The 21,218-nt window shown below is 54.5% G+C and overlaps 4 protein-coding genes across 10 annotated transcripts; 2 read left to right on the top strand and 2 right to left on the bottom strand.

Moving 5' to 3' along the window:
• Window positions 1–509: 509 nt before the first annotated feature.
• On the bottom strand, window positions 510–4,650 carry IRGQ (immunity related GTPase Q). 2 transcript variants are annotated; one of them, XM_055411965.2, is made up of 3 exons: window positions 4,542–4,650; window positions 3,550–4,081; window positions 510–2,184 (listed from the first exon to the last, which is right to left on the bottom strand). In XM_055411965.2, exons 1-3 carry the CDS (start codon window positions 4,549–4,551, stop codon window positions 846–848), a joined length of 1,881 nt encoding a protein of 626 aa, XP_055267940.1. In that variant the 5' UTR covers window positions 4,552–4,650; the 3' UTR covers window positions 510–845. The 2 variants fall into 2 exon arrangements, with proteins under 2 accessions (XP_055267940.1, XP_055267941.1); XM_055411966.2 differs by having other exon boundaries at window positions 4,393–4,622.
• A 123-nt stretch (window positions 4,651–4,773) lies between these two features.
• On the top strand, window positions 4,774–14,346 carry ZNF576 (zinc finger protein 576). 6 transcript variants are annotated; one of them, XM_055412004.2, is made up of 5 exons: window positions 4,774–5,629; window positions 7,229–8,488; window positions 10,713–10,804; window positions 13,716–13,835; window positions 14,229–14,346. In XM_055412004.2, the coding sequence occupies exons 1-2, from the start codon at window positions 5,404–5,406 to the stop codon at window positions 7,654–7,656; spliced, it is 654 nt and encodes a 217-aa protein (XP_055267979.2). In that variant the 5' UTR covers window positions 4,774–5,403; the 3' UTR covers window positions 7,657–8,488; window positions 10,713–10,804; window positions 13,716–13,835; window positions 14,229–14,346. The 6 variants fall into 6 exon arrangements, with proteins under 6 accessions (XP_055267979.2, XP_055267981.2, XP_055267983.2 ...); XM_055412006.2 differs by having other exon boundaries at window positions 4,774–5,173; window positions 5,529–5,629; window positions 13,716–14,310; XM_055412008.2 differs by having other exon boundaries at window positions 4,774–5,201; window positions 5,529–5,629; window positions 13,716–14,310.
• ZNF428 (zinc finger protein 428) lies at window positions 14,250–19,732 on the bottom strand. The gene is made up of 2 exons (XM_055412014.1): window positions 19,595–19,732; window positions 14,250–14,752 (listed from the first exon to the last, which is right to left on the bottom strand). The coding sequence occupies exons 1-2, from the start codon at window positions 19,668–19,670 to the stop codon at window positions 14,250–14,252; spliced, it is 579 nt and encodes a 192-aa protein (XP_055267989.1). The 5' UTR covers window positions 19,671–19,732.
• SRRM5 (serine/arginine repetitive matrix 5) lies at window positions 16,625–19,635 on the top strand. The gene is made up of 2 exons (XM_055411961.2): window positions 16,625–16,968; window positions 17,240–19,635. The coding sequence occupies exon 2, from the start codon at window positions 17,617–17,619 to the stop codon at window positions 19,633–19,635; it is 2,019 nt and encodes a 672-aa protein (XP_055267936.2). The 5' UTR covers window positions 16,625–16,968; window positions 17,240–17,616.
• Window positions 19,733–21,218: the final 1,486 nt, after the last annotated feature.

The raw sequence follows: 21,218 nt of genomic DNA, 5'->3' as shown, positions 1-21,218 counted from the left end.
CCCCCAACCCAACCATGCCCAGAACACTCTTGCTTCCTCTCGTGTTTTGTGGTACCACCCTCCCCACAACAGCTGGGAAAGAAATCTGCACCCCCAGGCTTCTGGAGGGGCAAATACTACACCCCTCAGTTTCCCAAGAGGGACCACAGGGTCTCCAGCTCTCTCACGCAGCACCTGATTCCCTCCTCTACATGGAGACCTTCCACCAGCCATGAATTAGAAAGCAAAGACCTCAGCCCTATGGGGAGTCAGGCGTTCTGAGAGTCCAGAAAACCGTCCTTCCCCCACCCCCGGAAACCTAGATCTTATATCCCTTTGTGGCTCAGAAGCCCAAGGATTTCAGCTCCCTGGGGAACCCAGACCCCCGCCACTCCATGTCAGAATCCCCAGTGTGAAGGAGACCGCCTTCATCAGCAATCAGGGCATCCACCTCCTCCTCCGCAGGGGGACTAGACACCTATTAGATCTAGTTTCTACTCTTGAGAGACCAAGATAGCCCGCTTCAAGGAGTCCAAACCCTCAACTCCCTTGAGGAGTTCCGTAGTCTGATGGTCCCCAGAGAAATCAGGAGTCCTGTCCCCAGGACTCTATTTCCCTTCAGGACCCAGGAATCCTGGTGACCAGACGTCACCCACTCCAACCTCTAGTCAGAGCCCTCATTCCCTCACCCAGGATTCTGACTGGCCGACCCCTCCCTCCATGATTTCTCAGGCCCAGACATCCCATGCTAGAGTCTGGACCCCGTGCCCTGTCCCTCTCACCGGGTCTTGAGTCCTCCGCCCCTGGCAGAGCCAGGCAGCTGGGACCCTGGGCACACCCGGAAGCCCCGGCCCTCAGCCCAGCTCTCACTGCGCGGCCACCTGAGGCGCCAGCACTGCCTCGGCATCCGCGCGCATCTCGTCCAGCGCCTGCAGCAGGACGCCGTGCGCCGCGCGGTAGCCCAGGCCCCCGGTGGCCGCAGCGCCGCCTGCCGGCCACAGGAAGGAGAGTGCGCCCAGTGCCGCGCCCCCGGCGGTGCCCTCGCCCGCCCACGAGCCCAGCCTCGCCTCCACTTCGGCTCGCGTCACCGGGCCCGGGAAGCGCGTCCGCTTGGCCAGCTCCCCGGGCGCCAGGCCGAGCGCGCGCTCGCGTCGGGCCAGAGCCGCGGGTTCGAGCCCCAGCGCCCGCCGCCACTCCGCCAGCTGACCCCGCAGGAGCGCCACGTCGCACGCCCAGCCCAGCCCGGGGACTGGGGCCGCCGCCGCCGCCAGGCTAGCCAGCAGGGCCGGCCGCCACGCCCCGGCCCGCAGCGCAGCAGCCTTGGTCCGGGCCGCGCGGGGAGACGCGGGCGGCAGCGCGAGCAGCAGCGCCCCAGCCTGGGCCGCGGGGAGCGCGCGCCGCAGCCACTCGCACAGCCCGGGGAGCCCGCCCGGCCGCAGCGGGAACACGGGCGGTGGCGCCTCCTCCAGCACCTCCCACGTCTCGTCCTCGGGGCTCAGGGCGGCCGCGCGCTCCGAGTCCCCGGAGCCGGATTTCTTCGCGCCGACGCCCACTGGCTGCACGCTCTCCACGTCTGCGTCCTCTGAACCTTCCCCACTGCCTCCCTTCTGCAATCTGGGGCTACGTTTCTCCTTTCCATCACTGCGGGCATTCTCAAACCCCTCTCCGTCGGTGTTCTCTAAGCTCTCGCCGCCAGACTTCTCTGCCTTTTCCTCTTCTTCCAGAGACTCCGGGTCCTCGCCCTCGCCGTCTGTTCGCACGCAGACCAGCGGTGTATCCGGTAGCACCAAGGGCCGGACCTGGGCCCAGTCCTTCTCAGTGGGGGTCCCAGGGGTGACGAGGATGAGAGCGTCGTAGTGGGTGTTCGGGTACGGGGCGACGGTGGTGTCCGTGGAGCCCAGAGGAACGCTCCAGAGCACCACGTTGGGGCGCTCTGGGGCCGGGTAGGGCGTGGGCCCCGCAGGCGCCGCAGCAGGCACTGCACCGGGATCTTCAGGATCTAACCCGAGGAGCACGTCCAACACAAGGCCCAAGTCAGCCCTACCGGCCACAGCCAGGTCCAGGCGTGCGCTGCCCAGTCGCTCCAGGCCGGCCCGAACCCAGGACAGGGCCGCCTCCAGGCCCCCAGTCTCAAAGGCCTCCCGCACAGCCTCCAACTCCGCAGCGCCCAACACCTCGAAGCCATCCTGAGCTGGTGGAAGGAGTCTGCGGGGACAGGGAGGGATAGGGTCAAGGGCAGAAGAGGGGCTCGAGGCTGGAGAGCTAGCCTAGGGTGTTGGACCAGGCTAAAATGACAAGGTGGAGTTTGAAGCAAGAAAGGGAGGGGCCAGATTAACGGCACCAAGGCTAGGAAGGAAAGTGAAGTCGTGCAGTCCTGTCCAACTCTCTGCGATTCCCTGGACCGTAGCCTACCAGGCTCCTTCATCCATGGAATTTTCCAGGCAAGAATACTAGAGTGGGTTGCCATTTCCTTCTCCAGGGGATTTTCCGACCCAGGGATCAAACCCAGGTCTCCCTCATTGCCTAAAGCAAGGGAGGGACTGCTGGATTGAAATCTGGCTTCCAACAGAGCTGAAAATGGGGAACGGCCTAAGTCTCCCCGAGGGTTACACTCTTTGGGAACTAGGCTTTCCAAAGGACCTGCAGGATTAAGAAAAGGCCATGCTGGGCGGGGCAAAACTCACAGAGAGTGAGCCTTAGGGCAAAAGAATCCCGAATGAATTGAGGGACTAAATGAAAATCGTGGACTAAATGCTCTAGGCAGGCAAGGTCACCAAGGGCTCCTTCTTGAGCAGAGGCGTTGTTAGGAGTGTAAAGTTCAGTGAGGGGTGAAGCCTCATTTAATAGTTCTTAGCAAGGGCGTGGGGCTAAGGAAAAAAAAAGGGTGGTGGGCTTGGAGCAGCTGCCCCTCTCTGAGCCTCTTTCAACCTCTACAAAAGGAGGCCAGGCCGCTTAGGGTGGGGGGAGAAAAGACAGGAGATAGCCAGCCGGTGGGTACAGAAAGAAGAGGAAGGGGATTAGAGAAACGAAATGGGGGAGGGCCCCCTAAATGACAAAACTCACTGAGGGTGTGGCTCTCTGAAGACTGCGATCCCTTGAGAACCAAGCAGATGGTGAGAAGGAAAGTGAAGACAGGAGAGTGGAGTCTTCGGGTACAAATTTCATGGGGATCACCAGTTTGGATGCAGAGAGCAAGCCCTCCTTCACACCTTGGCTTGGGGGCAGTGTTTGGGCTTTAGGTCCGGGCCCATCCTAGAATTCTGGCAGGGGAGCGGGACTTTTGACCTCAGAGTGCTAGCAGGAGCAGGCTAGATGGCAGGTTGGGACTTCCAGCTGACCCTTGGATGGGGCCTAGATGACAAAAGCACAGAGCGCTAGCTTGAGGTGGGGCCTCGTGGACCTCACGACCTACACTGAAGGGCAAGATCTGAAGCAGGGCTTTCAGCAGATATCGCTTTAAGGTTGGTCCCAAACTCGCTGCGGGCTGACTTCAAAAAGCACCTTAGGGAGGAGGTATAGAGTAAATAAAGCTCCAGGCCTCTTCCACCCACCCAGAAGCTCCGCGCTTACCTCTGCAGCGCCTCGGCCTGGCTCCGCAGCGCCGCTCGCAGGCGCTCCAGCTCCCCGCAGCCGTCAGGGCTGAGGCAGTCGGTCCGTGGCACGAATAGAGCCGCGGCGCCCAACCCGGCGCTGTCCAGCAGGGCCGCGGTCTGATCCCGGGCCTGGGCTTCATTCTGTGACTCCTCGGGTCGGAGATTCCGCACAGCCAGCAGCGGGGTCCCTCGGGCCTGGGCGGCCCGTGCTGCCTCCCCCAGCGCCGGGGCCAAGGGCTCCTCATTGCCCTCGGGGCCTGGCAGCACCAGTACCAGCACGTTGGCTTCCGCCGCCCAGGGTCCCGGCTCTGCGGGTGGGCAGCTCAGCTCGCCTAGGAAAAGGCCTGGGCCTGCAGCTCGCAGGCTGGGGAGCCCGGAATCCGGCCGTCCGTCGGGGATCTCGACCGTCTCCACATCTCTGTCGCACAGCGCTGCGATCAGCGCAGATTTTCCGGAGCCCGGAGGCCCCAGGAATAACACGGTCACGTCACCTCGCGGCGGAGGCATAGCTGGAAAGCAAGGAGAGAGGAAGACCTGGGTCACGGAGCACCCAACCTTATTCTTTTCTAGCTTCCCTACTCCGGTCTCACATTTCAGCCGATTATTCTGTCCCTTTCTTTCGTTCTCGGGTACCACTCCCAGGCAGCCAGAAATCTGGCGCCCAGCCTCTATTCCCCAGGGACCCGGGAGTACCGTCCGCCCTTCTTCTGGATGGCTTTCCTTTTCCGCTTCAAAAACTCAGAAATTGGCCTCCAGCTCCCAACTCCCTCTGGGATACAGATGTTTTTAACCCCTCACTCCTCCCTTCCAAATCACCAACCGAGCAAACAGCCGGCAACAAGGGACGGCGCAGTCGGTAGCAGCTGGTCTGCCCCTGAGACGCCCCCGCTCCGGGGTCCGGGGACAGAGGCCTAAGAGGATAGAGCGCCGGGCTTCGGGGACGTCCAGACGCTTTCCAGGGGTTCTAACCTGACGTCATTCCCTTTAGGAGGAGGTGTGTCTTGAAAGCGTGACCTCGGGGAGACGGCCCTGTGCGGCGCCTGCGCAGAACGACCTATGGGCGCTCGCTCGCTCTCCGCGGTCGCAGGGCCTAGAACAATGAGGGAGCCAAAGCGCGTGCGCGCCAGGAGCGCCTAACACGCTTGCGCAGTAAGCACCGGTCCGTAAGGCGAGCGTTGCTTGCAACGTCATCATTACGCACCCCAGTGCAGGGAAGGACCCCTCGCGTTATTTTGAGGACCGAATTGGTGGGACTGCGTCATTGCAGTCGGATGGCAATCCAAGATCCGGGCTTCGAAAGGCTCATCAGGCGAAAGGCCGTGGAAAGGCTCGGGACTTTGAGACTCGGTGGGCCCTACCCCGTTTCCCTTCGGGTGACGGCGCTGTGACGAGCAACTGACAGGCGCAACGAAAGGCAGCCCCTCTGCTGGCTTGGAGAAAAGCAGAGACCTGGGCTACTGGCCTCGGGAGGGAGCCGAGGGCAGTGCTTGGGGGCAGCGGGTCACAACGACTGAAAGCGCGCGTGGGAAGCGGGGTCTCAGGATGGAATGAGTTTCGGGATGTCAGAGAAAAATGTCTCCTGGGAGGAGGCGGGCTAAAGCGTGGGTACCACTACCTGCCTCAAGACAGGTGGGAGAGAAGGGGTTGAGGCTGGTGTCCAAAGATCAGGGGTCCCTAGCTCTGTGTTCAGGGAGTTAGTTTGATGTAGCAGGCATAGGTCAGAGGTCTCACGCAAGTGAGAAGGCGCTAAGAGAAATCACAAAGTTGAGAAGTTGAATCTTTTGGAAGGTTGAATCCTCTAGTGAGAGCTGTCTGGTTAGAATTTAAAGAGATGTTATCTCATGGAAGTAAAAGCCTGTCAAAGGTCACAGGATTAGCGGGCCCTCTAAATTTGGCTATAGATAAGCGACTTCACTTGATTTACTATTCTGCCATGCGTGCCCCTCTCTTGACCAGAGGGGTCCCAGTCACCATGGAGGACCGGCACTCCAGACAGACCATGGACCAGCGGGATTCATCCAAGGAGAGAAGTTCCCAAAGTCCGGGAGGTGACATCTGTGAGTACTGCTGACCAGAGGAGGGTGGGTTTCAGGTGCTGTGATGCTAAAAGGATTTTTATAGCATCTCAGTGTACAAAGCATTGTGGGGACTTACTCGTTAGGAAGGAGCTGTTAATGGTCCCTGAGCTGCCCTCTCAGGACCCCGACCCTTGTTACCCTCAGAGGTAACAAGGAGCAGAGCTCCCTGCTCTGTCCACATAAATATGAAAGGGATGCACTTCAAGACAGAGTGGCATCCAGAGAGGCTTAGGGTGGGAGAAATGACTGGGAAGAGCAGTGAGCCCCAGTCCCAACCCTGCCCCAGACTTTCAGTGTGCCTTGGACCTCAGTTTCCCTGTCTGCCAAAAGCGGTGGCCACTCCACCTCACAGGGCTGGCTGGTATGAGGATTAGTGGCAGAAAAGGGGAAAGCTTAATATTAATGAAGATAGCCAATTTGACATAGAACAGCAACAGCTTCTACTGAGTGCTTATTATGTGTTAGGTGCATTCTAAGATTTTAACACTTGTTGTCTTCGGTCCGTCCTCCTAACAGACTCTATGAAATTGATAATTATCACTTTCGTATGAAGTGAGGGAACTGAGGCAAAGAGAGGTTAAGTATTTGTAACAGTGAAAGCCACAGTGTCAGTGCTCTCTAGCCGGAGACCACCAGGTACACATGTGGAGTTGTGCAAATTGGGCTTATTGCTCATTGTGCTGAGGATGTACACACACTGTGGGGTATCTCATAAGAAGCACTTATTATAGGATCTGGGCTTGTGGTAGGTGCATTGGGGAAGGGTTCAGGAAAGGGGTTTTGCTCTGGATAGAGGCTGCCAGGAAGCAGGGGCTCTTAGATGGCTGGCTCAATAAATCTGACCTAGGAGGTGGGAGGAACAAGGGAACGCTCCAGCTCTGACTGGCCAAGCATCAGCAGGCACTCATGTAAGCCAGGACAAGGGGCTGTCTGGCCATTTCTCGTGGCCCAGACAATGTTCATGTTTTGTCTGTGTTCAGAACGGCACCATGGCGTGGTCTTGATTTGCCCCAGTCACAGCACGGCCTTGTTTGACAGTGTTCTGTGGACTTCTTTATGCTCACCAGAACGCCAAGGCCTAGCTGTGCCAGGCCAGCCCCTGACTGTGGAGTTTCTTCGAAAACCATTGTGTAGCACTGTTCTAAACACTGTTTATAAGTTCATTCATTTATTCCTTCAACAGCCCTATGAGGTGGATACTAATATAGTGATTACCCCTTTTTCCAGATGAAAACACTGTTTTTACTTACCAGGGGAGTCAGTTCCAGGCAGTCTGGCTCCAGAGGCTGTGCCCTAATCATACAGCTCTGTCAGAAAGGCAGACTGCCTGGGTTCCAGTCCTGACTCCACCATTTCACTTCCTAACCTCATGACAGTTAGCAAGTTGCCTAACCTTTTTCAGCCCCAGTCTGATCGTTCACAAAATAGGTCCAGTAAGTCTGCCATCCAGGCCTGGCATAGCACCTGGCACAGAGCAAGTCAAGTCCTGCATGCTGGTTGTTGGCATGATTCTAGGGCTGGGAGAGGCCCTCACCACACCTGCTGGCCTCCCCCAACCTCTCCCCGCCCCGTCCTCAGGCCACCTGGGGGCCCTGCAGTGCACCCGCTGCCTCATCACCTTCGCCGATTCCAAGTTCCAGGAGCGCCACATGAAGCGGGAGCACCCAGCGGACTTCGTGGCCCAGAAGCTGCAGGGGGTCCTCTTCATCTGCTTCACCTGCGCCCGATCCTTCCCCTCCTCCAAGGCCCTGATCACCCACCAGCGTGGCCACGGTCCAGCGGCCAGGCCCTCCCAGCCGGCTGTACCCACCACCACACCGCCCACCTTCCCCTGTCCCGACTGTGGCAAGACCTTCGGGCAGGCTGCTTCTCTGAGGCAGCATCGCCAGGCACATGAGGCCCGTACCCTTCCTGGCCCCTTTGCCTGCACCGAGTGTGGTCAGGACTTTGCCCAGGAAGCAGGGCTGCACCAACACTACATCCGGCATGCGCGGGGGGAGCTCTGAGAGTAGCTTACGCCTGCCCCAGGGCCATGGGAACTCTGTGGCTGGTGGGATGCACGTCTGATGTGGGATGGGAGCCTTGGACTTTCCTCCCTGGAAAGGCAAAGGACTCCTGGTAAACAGGACCCAGAAGATGCTCATTTGGAGCTTCAGTCTTTGGAGGACACAAAAGCCTTCAAGGAAACAGTCAAATCAGACAATAATGAGATCTATTGTTTTAAAAAGAAATTAACAGGAAAGAGGGAAAACTATTATTTGTATCTCCCTCATCCCCAATTAAATAGTTTGAAACTGCAACTATCTGCAGATTGTGTAACCACCTTTAATTCATCCCAGATGGATGCTGTGGGGCTGTAGGAGCCGAGAGACTGGATTTGGGCCTGATTGGGGGCAGGGAAAGTGAGGCGTTGCCCACCTGTAACGCCACCACAGCACAAGTCCCACACATGGAGCGACTTGGGCCTTTGGGGATGGGACAGCAAAGTCAGAGTCTGTACTGAGTCATGTGGGGGTTGCAATCTGAGCTAGTTTTTCTTCCCACCCCCTTGCCAGTCTTTCCCACTCAAGGAGGGGCCACGACATTGGACAGCTCTGCCCCACTCCTCCCCTGATGCTGCTGCTGCTAAGTGACCTCAGTCATGTCCGACTCTGTGCAACCCCACAGATGGCAGCCCACCAGGCTCCCCCGTCCCTGGGATTCTCCAGGCAAGAACACTGGAGTGGGTTGCCATTTCCTTCTCCAATGTGTGAAAGTGAAGTCGCTCAGTCATGTCCGACTCTTAGCGACCCCATGGACTGCAGCCTACCAAGCTCCTCCATCCATGGGATTTTCCAGGTGAGAGTACTGAAGTGGGTTGCCATTGTCTTCTCCGGATGACTTACTATTTAAATAATTTTATGTACCATTCTGGTCATGGATTATTTTCTATATGTGTAGGTGAGATGGCATGAATAAACTAACAAAAATACTATCTAAAATCAAAAGGTCCGTGGGACTTCCCTGGCGGCCCAGTGGTTAAGACTCTGCACTTTCAATGCAGGGGACATGGGTTTTCAATCCCTGGTTGGGGAAACCAAGATCCCACATGCCTCACAATGCAGCCAAAAGATTAAAAAAACAAAAGGTCCACATTAAACTGTCTAAGCACAGAACTCTGGCCTTTGAGCAGGAATTCCCAGAGAACAGAAGGGCACGGGGGTGGGGTGCTCAGGGCAGAGCTGGCCCTGTAGGGGAAATGGTTTGGAGTCAAACAAGAGATACCTTCTGTTTCCTGTTGTATTTGGCCAGCACTGGGAGATATTCCATTAAGATCCTATTTTCAGCTCTTAAAAGGTCCCATTCTGGGCTGAGTTCCACTGGGCCAGTGTTACTCCCTCACATTACCTGCTCTGCCCCAAAGACAATGGTCAATGCTTTGCACAAAATAATCACAGACTCTGTTTGAACTGAGGGATATTTTGAAAGCCCACAGAGACTGAGCCATCTCCCAGTTTTTAGCGAGGCACATGCTGGCTACAAAGACAGCATCTCCCACATTTCCTTGCAGCTAATTGTGGCCATATGATACAGTTCCGACTAAATTCCTGGGTAGAGTCTTCAAGCTTCAGAAAGGAACCTTCAAAAAAAAAAAAAAAGAAAGGAACCTTCTTTTCCTCCACCTTCCCACCTGGAAAGTGGACATGGTCTCCAGTCATCTTGGACCAGGAGAGGGGACCCCATGGTGGCGGAGCAAGAAGACAGAAGGAGGCAGGTTCTCCTGTTATTACTGCTCCCCCCACCCCCACCTCCCAGTCTCTTTACTACAAACCACCCCTTGTGTATATGGAAATCAGCTTACATCACTCATTCAAAACCCTCCAACAGGGGACTTCCCTGGTGGTCCAGTGGCTAAGACTATGCTCCCAATGCAGGGAGCCTGGGTTCGATCCCTGATTGTGGAACTAGATCCCACATGCTGCAGCTAAGACCCAGCACAGCCAAATAATTTTTTTTTTTTTTAAAAGAAGACTTTCTGAGGTGCAGACCTGGAGCAAAGTGCCTGCATGCTCAGGTCTTTAAGAGTAGTAGTTTGGGGGTGGGGGAAAGATTTGGGAAAAAAAAAACTCACCCTCCAATGGCATCCTGTAAGTAACATTGAAAGACCTTAACCAGGACCACAAAACCCAACAGTGCCAAGGCCCCAGCCCCCAAAGCAGTCTCAGCTCCAGGGATGGAGCTGTCGTCTTCCCTACACCCCAGCCACACTGGCCAGGCTGACATCTGCCTCGGAGCCTCTGCACTCCCTGCTTCGTCTTACCCAGAACTTTGCCAGGCTGCCTCCTTGTTACTCAGGTCTGGATGCCTGCCACCTCAGAGAGGTCCTCCTTGGCTACAACAGCACCTTCAACCCTTACCCTCGTTCAGTTTCTTCCCAGCACACTTCACCACTTGGAACTGTCACCCGTGTTTATATCATCAGCTCTGTCCTTCCTCTGGAATCCGAGCTCCTGAGGGCGAGTGCTGCATCTCCCTCACGGCTTCATCCTCAGCACCTAGGACAGCGCTTACCATGGCAGCTCAAAAAAGAACTCCTTGACTGCCCACTGGCTTACTTCGCTCTCAGCCTCAGCCCATCCTTCCACACTGTTCAGCCTGGGCTTCTGGCAGCTGTACTTCCCAGACTCCCTGGAGAGTTGGCTTCCTTAACTTCATCCCATAAGACCCAAGGGCAGAAAGAAGGTCAAAGAGGGAAGGGGTCCTGTTGGTGACCCTCCAGCAGCAGTTCAAGCTCCAGTATCTCCTCACACACTCAGCCAGAGCACTGTGCCCCACCTAGGGTTTAAGCAGGAGCTATGGGGTCATCGATCCCTGTACCAGCCACACACATGGCTCCCACTGGGTTCTGGCCATTGTACTTCTCTTTCTGTACCGCAGTCCTAGAGGTGGGAGCTTCTTGCAGACACTTCTCAGTTACCATACTTTGAGCATAAGTTTGTGCTCTTAGCTTTCTAGTACCTGTGTGACCAACTCCTAGTATAGAATCCTCCGGAATTCCTCACTTGGCCTCTATTTCCTCTAGGCTCTGAAGAACTGAAGGACTCCACTGGCAGCAGACCAGGTCTCCTAATTCCCAGTCTCTCATGATCCTTAGGAACTTTTGCTGACGAAGGGGTAATTCTCTGCTTCTGTGTTTAGAAAGCCCTGTCTTAAGGCACAACAGGGTTTAGGCATGCTACCCCAGGAAATAAAATCCATCTGTTTTTTTAATGAGCTGCGGGTTTCTACTGAGTTGGCCAAAAAGTTCATTAGGACTTTTCCATAACATCTTGGCTCAGCTACTGAGATTCTGAGGTAGTTCTGTGGTGGTGATTTAGTCACCAAGTTTTGTCCGACTCTTTGCGGACCCCACAGACGGTAGCCCACCAGGCTCCTCTGTCCATGAGACTCTCCAGGCAAGAATACTGGAGTGGGTTGCCATCTCCTTCTCCAGAGGATCTTCCTGACCCAGGGATTGAACTCTTGTCTCCTGCACAGCAAGCAGATTCTTTACCACTGAGCCACCAGGGAAATCCTTGTAACATCTTATGGAAAAACCTTATGGAAACTCTTTGGCCAACCCAATGCTTTGATTATTCTGAGACTCATTGATGTTAAGCTAGAGTGGTTATGAAAGTCTCAAAGAGTGGATAAATATCAGATTCTGAGCTTCCAGGATGAACAGTATGGGGTTTTGAAAGATGCTTTGGTCATAATCCTGTAACAGACATCAAAACATAAATTCTCTTTTGGGGCCAAGCAAGTACCACAAATTGGTGACACAAGCAGCGTATGAGGGGTCCAGATGCCTGATGGTGGGGACTGGGCATGCAGGACAGAATGCCCCATTAATTGGAGGTGACCCCCACTCAGCTCTAGCAAACTGTCACCCCATGGGATTGTGAGTTCAGCCATCAATCTCACAGGGATGCTGGAAACTTCCATTTCTGTTCCAGATCTGCCTAGTTTTTCAATGTTGTTGACCAACATGATTTTAAAAACCTCAATAACTCTGGAGACCAAATGCACTCCTGCAAGTCAGATGATGGCTGTGAACAGCCATTTCTGGTGTGTGGCTTAGCGACTAAGAATGTGTGCCCTGACCCAGCTGTCTGGATTCAAACCTAGCCTCTGCTTCTCTCTAGCTGTGTGACCTCTAGCAGATTACTCAACCTCTTTGTGCCCCAGCTGCAAAATATCATGATCACAGCCCCTATAGCTCTAAGGATTATGAAGACAGACTTGGAGAGAAAGTCAAAGTCGGTATTATGCCCTATGTCACGTGGCCCTCTGCCCCTACGCTCCCACCGGTCTCCCCACTGCCTTCCTCAGCAACAGCCTCTTGGCCCCTAGTGCGCTGCCATGAACACCCCAAGCTGGGCCTTTGCACCTGCTGTTCCCACAGCCACACGGCCTGCTCCTCCCCCTCGAGGTCTCCTCTGATGTCACCTTCTTAGTGAAGCCTTCCCTGACTACATTTGAAACTGCTTCACACACAAAAGCCTCCCACTCCTCTCCTCTTTTCCTCCACAGCACTTATAACCTAACATTCTATACCTTTTCTGGTGGGTGGTTGTTTTGGCCATACTCAGTCTTAGCTGTGGCTTTCGGGTTCTTGCAGTTGCAGCATGTGGGATCTAGTTCCCTGACCGGGATTCAGCCTGGGCCCCCTGCATTGGGAGTGCGGAGTCTTAGCCACTCGGCATCAGGGAAATGCCCATTCTACACATTTTGCTTAAATATTCAAGTGCCTGTTTTCACTGTTACAACCACCACAAAGGCAGACATTTTTATTCATTGTGTTTACCACTCTGTTCCCCGCTCCCCAAACAGTACCTGTATCACCTACGTGCTCAGTAAATCAGTGTTGAATGAATGGGAATAAGTAACGGTCCCTACTTCATAAAGGATCCGATGTGATTGTCCCTATAGAGCGCTTAGCCCAGGGTCTGGTCAGCCGTGAGCCATTATGGTAATTCAGGTTCTATTCTTGCGGGTTCTTAGTTGCCAAGCTTCTGTGAGTTAACACATGTAAAGCGCCTTAGAACAGAGCTTGGCACACAGTAAATGGTAGCTATTATTATAATTAAGCTTCTATTTTCAAAGAAGCTTCAGTGCCAAGCTTCTGGGAATTAGTATTTCCCATCTCAGAGCGAGAGCTGGTGTTTCCACACGGCTGTCACCAGCTGACCCTCTACTCCCAACTCTGACCTCATCCCTCCAGCCACGCTGGCCTCCTTGATGCCCCACCCCCTCACCTAGATGGCTCCTCCCACCCCGGTGCCAGGCCCCGCCCCTCCCCTTCTCTGTTCACCTGAGGGAGGTGACATCACTATTTAAAACTGCACCCTCTTCCAGAACTGTTCTCTTCTCTGCTCCGGTTTCCTCCACAGCGCTTAGCACCATCAAGCATGTTAGGCCTTTCTCGTCTATTTCTTGTCTACTACCTGCCCCACCAGGGGCCCCTTCTCACTTCCAGGTAAGCTCCACGAACACAAGGATTTTATCTTATTCACTGGTGTGTTCCCAATGCTTAGCACACAGCCAAGGATTGAAAAGATATTTGTTAAATGAATTAATGGCTCACAGTCCCTACTTTGCAGTTATTCTAAGGGCCTGATGATCTCATGCAAATAAAATGCAGCACTCTGTTAAGTGCTGGGAAAACGGCAGCTGTAATTATAATTAAGGTTCTATTTTTGTGTGTTCCTAGATGCACAACTTTTCTGAGTCAATACACTGAATACATAAAGCTCTTGGACTGGCGTTTGGCACTCAGGAAGCGCTCAGGAAGCAGAGCTATGATTATAATTAAAGTCCTCTTTGTGAAGGTTCTTGGATGAAGTGGCAGAGTGCACTCGCTGTCTTCCACAAACGTTTTCTGCTTTCTGGGCACTTGGCGAGACCGCCTTTCCCACACTCCCTTGCAGCGAACTGTGGTCATGTGTTTAGTCTCTCAGCCATAGAACCTAAGTGGCAGTGGTATGTGCCCCTTCTAGGCTGGGGCCTCTAAGCAAGCATGTGTACCTCTCCTCTTCCACCACAGAGCCCCAGCCAGGGACATCCAGCCATGACCATGTGAATGACAAAAGGATGGCCTGGGTCTTCCCAAATCACCATATGGAGATTACCTGCCAACCTGAAACACCCCGCCTTGGACTATCATGTGAGTAAGAAACAAAATCCTCGTGTGTTTGAGCCTGCACATCATAGGGTCTATGATTAAACACATGGAAACCACACTGAACTATGCACTTAGTAAACATTAATTTTCGTGGTAACAATGATCCTAAGGTTTCCCCAAGAAGGAGCCCGGGGATGGTAAGGTAAATGCCCAGGCACATGCCTCACACACTTGAGCTTACATACATACACATACACACACACACACCCCAAAGGCACACTGGACCAACACACAGAATTTGGCTTTTATTCTGGCCTTCACATGTCTACTGTTAAGACGACACAGATTGGAGGTACCCCATCCCCTAGACCACCCGAGTGTCCTCAGCCCCTCATCCCACCCCGCCCGCCCCGCCCTGCCCCACCCCTCTACCAGGTGCCCCGGGTGGGGCTCTGCCTACACCTCCCCGCGGGCGTGCAGCATGAAGTGCCCGTGCAGCTCGCCGAGGCTGTCGAAGGAATCCTCGCACTCGGTGCAGTGGTAGGTGCCCTCCTCCTCCTCCTCTTCCTCCTCCTCGTCCCTCCCGGTGGGTCGGCCCTCCCCAGCCCGAGGCGCGCCCCCCTCTTCCTCCCCAGGGGCCCGGGTTTCAGGGGCTGGTGCTTCTTGGGGGGCTACCGCAGGGCAGCAGAGCCGGCAAGGTGGGGTGCCTGGAGGGGCCTCCCCGAGGGGTGAGCGGCCACAGAGCTGGCAGGGCTGGGCTGGGGGGCCGGGAGGCTGGGCCGCACGGGGGGCCCGGCGGGACGGGCCCCCACGGCCCCCGCCCAGGCGCTGCTTCACCTTGTAGCCGGGGTCATATTCGGGATCGTCAGTGGTCTCCTCCTCCTCCTCTTCTTCCTCGTCTTCCTCTTCGGAGTCTGGCTCTGAGAGAGTGTATTCGGAGTCAGAGGAATGCTCGGGGCCTGCAGGGGGTGGTGGGTAAGGAGATAGTGTGTCACAGGACAGAGGGCTGTGCCTGGCTGTCCACTCCAGGAGACCCCTGCAGACTCACTGCAGTATTGGGCCCAACCCTGCTCGCCGCACTGATGAACCCCCATCGCACAGAACAGCCAGGCACACAGGAGGTGCTAGGAATCTGTGCATCAAGCAAATGCACATCTTTTAAGAACTGCATCTTAGGGGGTTAAAAAGAACAAAGCAGGAGAAATACGAATAATAAAAACAACAGTGATAGTGTCCGCTGCTATTTTAAGAACTTTGGGGGTTTTTTTGGCCATGCTGTGCAGCATGCCGGACCTTAGTTCCTCAACCAGGGATCAAACCTACGCCCTCTGCAATGGAAGCACTCAGTCTTAACCACTATACTACCAGGGTATTCCCAAGAACCTTATTTTTTATAAATACTAACTCAACTAATCTTTACAACAACCCTGAGTTACTATTATTATCCCTAAGTGACAAAAGGGGAAACCGAGACATGGAGATGCGGTGACTCACTGGCCTCCAGTCACACAGCTAAAAGGGAAAGCTAAATGTGGGTGACGGGCTAGCACGGCTCATTTTAGGGAGGCAAACACTCGAGCAGATATTTCAGCAAATTAAAACACATATATATATACATACTTTGAAATACATGGTTTTATATTAATATACATACATGAGTGCATGGTCAGTAACTTAAGTTGTGTCTGTCTCTTTGCGAACCCGTGGACTGTAGCCCGCCAGGCTCCTCTGTCCATGGGGCTCTCTAGGCAAGAATACTGGAGAAGGCTGCCATGCCCTCTCCAGGGGATCTTCCTGACCCAGGGATCGAATCACATCTCCTGCACTGTAGGCAGATTCCTTACCGCTGAGCCAATGGGAAGCCAAGAATACTGGAGTAGGCAGCCTATCCTTTTTCCAGGGGATCTTCTCTACCCAGGGATCGAACCCATGTCTTCTGCACTACAGGCAGATTCTTTACTGCTGAGCCACCAGGAAACCCTTTATATATATAAAACCCCTTTATATACACATACATGTATGTATTTATGTATACAAAAAACATCTAGTAAAGTGAGTTAAAATATTTGTAAGAATAGGTGTATTACTGTGATTTCATGGGTATGACGGACATGCCTAGGACAAATTTACATTGCAATAAAGTAAAACGTGTATAAAGTGGATATACAGGAAGGGCGACACCAACAGCTGTTATGGGGGGTGTGGACCCCAGCCCCAGTCAGAGGGAGCCCCTACTGTGGCAGCAGTGGCAGTGTGGGAAATAGCGGCTGCTTTAGGAGTGGCAGCCTGAGCCTGCCAAGAACATCTCCTAAGACTGCGACAGCTTAGCCCTTTCCCCATGGCCCTCCGCCTTAGTTTCCCCCTGCAGAGTACGGGGACCCGGTTACAACTGGGCCAGCCACATCCCTCACCACCCAGGCCAGACACCCCCTCAGGGCCTTCGCCTCCCTTTCTGCAGATGGACTAAGGCTTGATCCCTCCCTTCTTTCACATCTCTGCACAGGTGTCATCTCGGTGAACACCTGGTCAGTGAGTCGGACTGGCAGTCCCTCCCGAGCACTCCCTACACCCCTCACTCGGCTTCATCTGTCTCAATTTGCTGTATGCAGCTCCCGCTGTGTGTTTACTGCCTGTCCCTGAGCGCAGGGGCTCTGTCTCATTCATGGCTGTGCCCCTAGCATCGAGAACACTTTCCTTGTGCCTGGCATTCAATTTGACAGCCTTTACTGTGGCTTTCCCATGTGCTGGGAATGTCTCCTGTTAGCCTTTAGGAGCCTTCCTCTCTGGTGAGGGCACCCCAGATCTCCTGACCCCAGGCAGCCAGTCACTTCTGCCCTCTGGCTATCCTAGTCCTGAACCTTTAGGGAGGTGCCCATCCGAAGTTCTTCCCCACTGATCAGCGGACAGGCCTGGGCTGATTCACTGCTGGGTCCCCGGCATCACCCAGCTTGGAAGCCCAGGTTATAAACGTTTGTCCCTCTCTGCGGCTCTCTCTGTCTCTTACTTGTTCCTGCCTCTGTCCCACTGTCTCTGTCACGTAAAGAGCCTGAGGGTGGGCTGGTCCCTCGGCCTGGAATGCTGTTCCCCACTCTGTCTGCCTGGTGACCTCCTACTCATCCTTCAGGACCCAGCACAAGCTCCGTCCTCCTTGAAGTCACCACCCTGATGACTTCAGGTAGGGGGTCTCTGCCCTCTTCCCTCCACCCTGGCTCCACCTCCCCATCACTGTCCTAAGGGCTGCAGCCATCTGGGTCCCAGAATGTCTCCCCCATCAGGCTAGGAAGCCCTCGGGGCAGGGCTGACTCATCTGGGGTCCTCAACAGGACGCGTGGGTGGGATGAACAAGGACCGCCTTGCTCTCTCTCCTCCAGGCCTTTGCCTCTGCTTCCCTCCCACCTGGGACGACCCTTTCCTTCTTGACTAGGAACCTCCCGTTTCTCTTTAAGGCCCCAGCTCCACATCACCTCCTCTGTGAGGTCCTCCTGGACTGCCCAGGTGGTCAGTGCCTCTCTCGTCTGGGTTCCCCCTACCCCCAACATACCGTGACCGCCTGGCCTGGGCAGTGACCGCCTGGCTGTGGAGACTGGAAACTCCTGGAAGGCAGGACCTGGGTCTCACCCCTCTCTGCATCCTCTCCTTATCCTGAGCATAAGGCAGCCTGAGGGGGCATATGCTGAAGAGCTGTGAAGCACACCTTCAGCTTTGGGCTGGGGCCCCAGGGCCCCACCCCTCTTTCTCCTCCCACCTCTGACTTCACACCACCCCTCCGGGGTCTTCACTGCCCACTGTGACTTCACAAAGTTGGCTTGAGCAAGGCAATCAGATGGCTACCAGGCCTTTTGTGTCCACCGTGACTTCCAGGCCCACAAGCCCTTTCACGGCCACCATGCCTTCTCCACCTACGAGAGCCCCAAAGCCCAGCACGTCTCCGGCACCCACTGGACCCCCAATGCCCACAGCATCTTCCAAGCTTCCTGCCTCCTTGAAGACCCCCAAATCGGCAGTGCCCAACAGCCCCTCGGCATCCACCAAACCGTCCACAGCCCCCAACTTGGTCACCAGCCCAAGCAGTTCCAAATCTCCCAAATGGGCGAAGACCAAGACAGCCCCTTCTAACCAGCCCAGCCACAAGTCGCGAGTCCAAAGCCAGGCACGCACGCCCAGCAAAGCCAGCACCGACACCCGGGTCAGCAAGGCCAGCAAGGCCAGCGGGGTAAGACGCCCCCAGCACCGAGGCACCCGCAGCCGGGGCAGAACTCCTGGTGGAAAGGGAAGCCGCAGCTCCAAGCGGTCAGCCAACAGGGCCAGCACGCCAAGCAGGGTAAGAACTCACGGTGCCAGACCAAGCATGCCCAGCAAGGTGAGAACTCCTACTGCCCAGCATAAACAGGGCAGGGGGAAGAGTTACAGTCGGCCGAGAGCCAGCAACCAGGAAAGGAGCGAGAGCCAGCCTAGAAGCGTGAGCCGAAAGAAGAGCTACAGCCCCCCAGGAGCCTCTGATCTGGGAAAGAGTTCCAGCCCGGCTGCAGCCCCCAGCAGGGCAAAGAGTTACAGCCCCACTCGAACTCCCTTCGAGGAGACAGGTTACAGCCAGTCTCCATCATCATCGCGGAGGGTGAAAAGTTACAGCCAGATGATTACCCCCAGCAGGGAATGGAGTTACAGCCCGACTGAAGCGTTCAGCAGGGTCGAGAGTTACAACCAGGGTAGTATGCCCAGCCGGCCCCAAAGTCACAGCAGATCTAGCAGCCCCAGCCGGCCCCAAAGTCACAGCCAGTCTAGAACGCCCAGAAGGGCAAGAAGTCACAGTCAGGAGAGGGCCCACAGCAGGGTGAGAAGTCATAGCTGGAAGAGAAATCACAGCAGGGCAAGAAGTCGTACCCGGAAGGGAACTCCCAGTCAGATGGGAAGACAAAGTCAGTCAAGAATCCACAACAAGGGGAAAAATTATAACCAATCTAGAACCCCCAGAAAGGAAAGAAGTCACAGCCAGTCTAGAAGCCACAGCAGGGAGAGTGGTTACAGGCGATCTAGAACCCACAGCAAGGAGAGAGGTCGCATATGGTCTAGAACCCCCAGCAAGGAAAGAGACCACAGCCGATCTAGGACCCCCAGTGAGGAGAGAGACCACAGTCGATCCAGAAGCCCCAGCAAGGAGAGAGACTACAGCCAAACTAGAACCCTCAGCAAGGAAAGATATTACAGCCGATCTAGAACCCCTAGAAGAGAGAGAGATCATAGACGATCTCGAACCTCCAGCAAGGGGAGAGATCACAGCCAACCTAGAAACCCCAGCAAGGAGAGAGATCACAGCCAAACTAGAACCTCCAGAAAAGAGAGAGATCACAGACGATCTCGAACCTCTAGCAAGGGGAGAGATCACATCCAACCTAGAACCCCCAGCAAGGAGAGAGATCACAGCCAACCTAGAAGCCCCAGCAAGGAGAGAGATCACAGTCAAACTAGAACCTCCAGAAAAAAGAGAGATCACAGCCGATCTCGAACCTCCAGCAAGGGAAGAGATCACAGCCGATCCAGGACTGCCGGAAAGAAGAGAGACCACAGCCAAACCAGAACGTCCAACCAAGAATGTGACCCCAACAAGGAGAGCAATTCCAGCCAATCTACAACCCCCAGCAGTCTCAGCAGGAAGGGATCCCCTAGCAGAGCACAGAGTCCTAATGGGAACAGAACACCTAGTGAGACAAGGAACCACTCGCGGTCAAGATTTCTTAGCAGAGCCCAAGTCCCAAACCAGGATGATACACAAGCCGACTCTACTGCCTCTAAGGCTGTCTCACCTGGAGAAAGGTCCTCATCATCTTCTTCCAAGCTGGCGTAGCCCCCAGTCTCAGCTGGCTCACGGGTCTCTGTCATGGCCAGGGGAGGGGACAGAAGACAGGAGCAGAGCAGAAGCTAGGCAGTGTCCCTCCCTGGCCAGCTTTCCACAGCCACACTTTGGCCACAGGTCCTCTAATGTGGATGTCGGCTCGTAGAGAGGGATGCTGGACAGAGGAAGGAAAGACCTGTGGCGACAATAAATTTTTACATAGCATCTGCCTCCCCAGGACTCAGTGTGCTCAGTGTGGGTAAGGCAAAGGTGATCCCAGCTCTGTCCAAGTCTGTCTCCAGGGCCTTGACTGCAGGCTCTGTCCCTCTTGTAGGCTTTAATTTCCCCATCTGGTTCTCATTCAATGGGGTGTGAAAGGGTAATATTCCAAATTATTTATCAGGGAGTACTAACATGAGCACCAATCAGGACTGAGAGTGGAACATGGGCCTCTTGCCAGGCATTAATCCTTTACTTGCTGGGCTCTGGGTAAGCCTGGAATTGGGAGAAGACTCCAAATTGGCAAGCAGGGGTAGGGATTACTTGGTATACTGGTGATACACCAACCAGTCTAGAAGTCATTCTGTATTTAAACAACTAGTATGGCTGCACTTAATTTGTGACTGTCAGCCGTAATTCTTTATCAGTTTATACCCTGGCAAGAGGATATCTAGGTCTGAATCCTAAATCTGCCACATTCTAATTGTACAGCTTCAAGCAAAGGGCCTACTTTCTGTAGTCTATTTCCTCCTAGGTACAAAGAAGTCTTCCAGAGCTTAATTTATGTACTTGTAACCATACTGAGGGGCTTCCCTGGTGGCTCAGAGGTTCAAGTGTCTGCCTCTAATGCGGGAGACCCGGGTTCGATCCCTGGGTTGGGAAGATCCCCTGGAGAAGGAAACGGTAACCCACTCCAGTATTCTTACCTGGAGAATCCCATGGACGGAGAAGCCTGGTCGGCTACAGTCCACAGGGTCGCAAAGAGTCGGACACGACTGAGCGACAGAATGGAACGGAACAGAACCATACTGAGACAGATTATTATCTCCTTTGTACAGATGAGGAAACTGAAGCACAAAGAGGATTAACAAGTAGCCCAAGGTCGTACCAAATCGTGGGTGGGTGAACTAGGATTTAAAGCCATGTCATCTTACCTCTCAAAAAATGATCCTTCAGCTGAAAAGATTTTTTGAAAATTCAGTAGATTAATTCGTATCAAATGCTGGTATGTGGCAGGTACTCCATTAATGGTGGCTATTACTATCCCCAACCCGAACCCGCTATAAACCCCCAGTCATTTCAGACTTTCACCTCTACTTGTGAACACCAAGATTTTTCACAACTGTGTGCTTAGTCGCTCAGTTATGTCCAACTCTTTATGACCCATGAACTGTAGCATGCCAGGCTCCTCTGTCCATGGGGATTCTCCAGGCAAGAATACTGGAGTGGGTGGCCATGCCCTCCTCCAGGGGATCTTCCCAACCCAGGGACTGAACCTGGATCTCCTGCATTGCAGGCAGGTTTTTTGTTTTTTTACCATCTGAGCCACCAGGGAAGCCCATTGCCTATAGGGCCCCATTTAATTTGGGAATTCT

The sequence above is a fragment of the Moschus berezovskii genome, chromosome 22 (assembly GCF_049115385.1).
Source record: "Moschus berezovskii isolate FMDL1 chromosome 22, NW_MosBer_1.0, whole genome shotgun sequence".
NCBI lineage: Eukaryota > Metazoa > Chordata > Mammalia > Artiodactyla > Moschidae > Moschus > Moschus berezovskii.
This window is presented reverse-complemented; position numbering and strand designations above follow the sequence as displayed.

Coding starts and splice junctions, on each gene's coding strand:
- IRGQ (XM_055411965.2), bottom strand. Junction 2,185..3,549: donor CAGGCCGAGGCGCTGCAGAG/GTAAGCGCGGAG, acceptor CTGTCCCCGCAG/ACTCCTTCCACCAGCTCAGG.
- SRRM5 (XM_055411961.2), top strand. CDS start 17,617: ATGGCTACCAGGCCTTTTGTGTCCACCGTGACTTCCAGGCCCACAAGC.
- ZNF428 (XM_055412014.1), bottom strand. CDS start 19,670: ATGACAGAGACCCGTGAGCCAGCTGAGACTGGGGGCTACGCCAGCTTG. Junction 14,753..19,594: donor TGATGAGGACCTTTCTCCAG/GTGAGACAGCCT, acceptor CACCCCCTGCAG/GCCCCGAGCATTCCTCTGAC.
- ZNF576 (XM_055412004.2), top strand. CDS start 5,404: ATGTTATCTCATGGAAGTAAAAGCCTGTCAAAGGTCACAGGATTAGCG. Junction 5,630..7,228: donor AAGTCCGGGAGGTGACATCT/GTGAGTACTGCT, acceptor CCCCGTCCTCAG/GCCACCTGGGGGCCCTGCAG.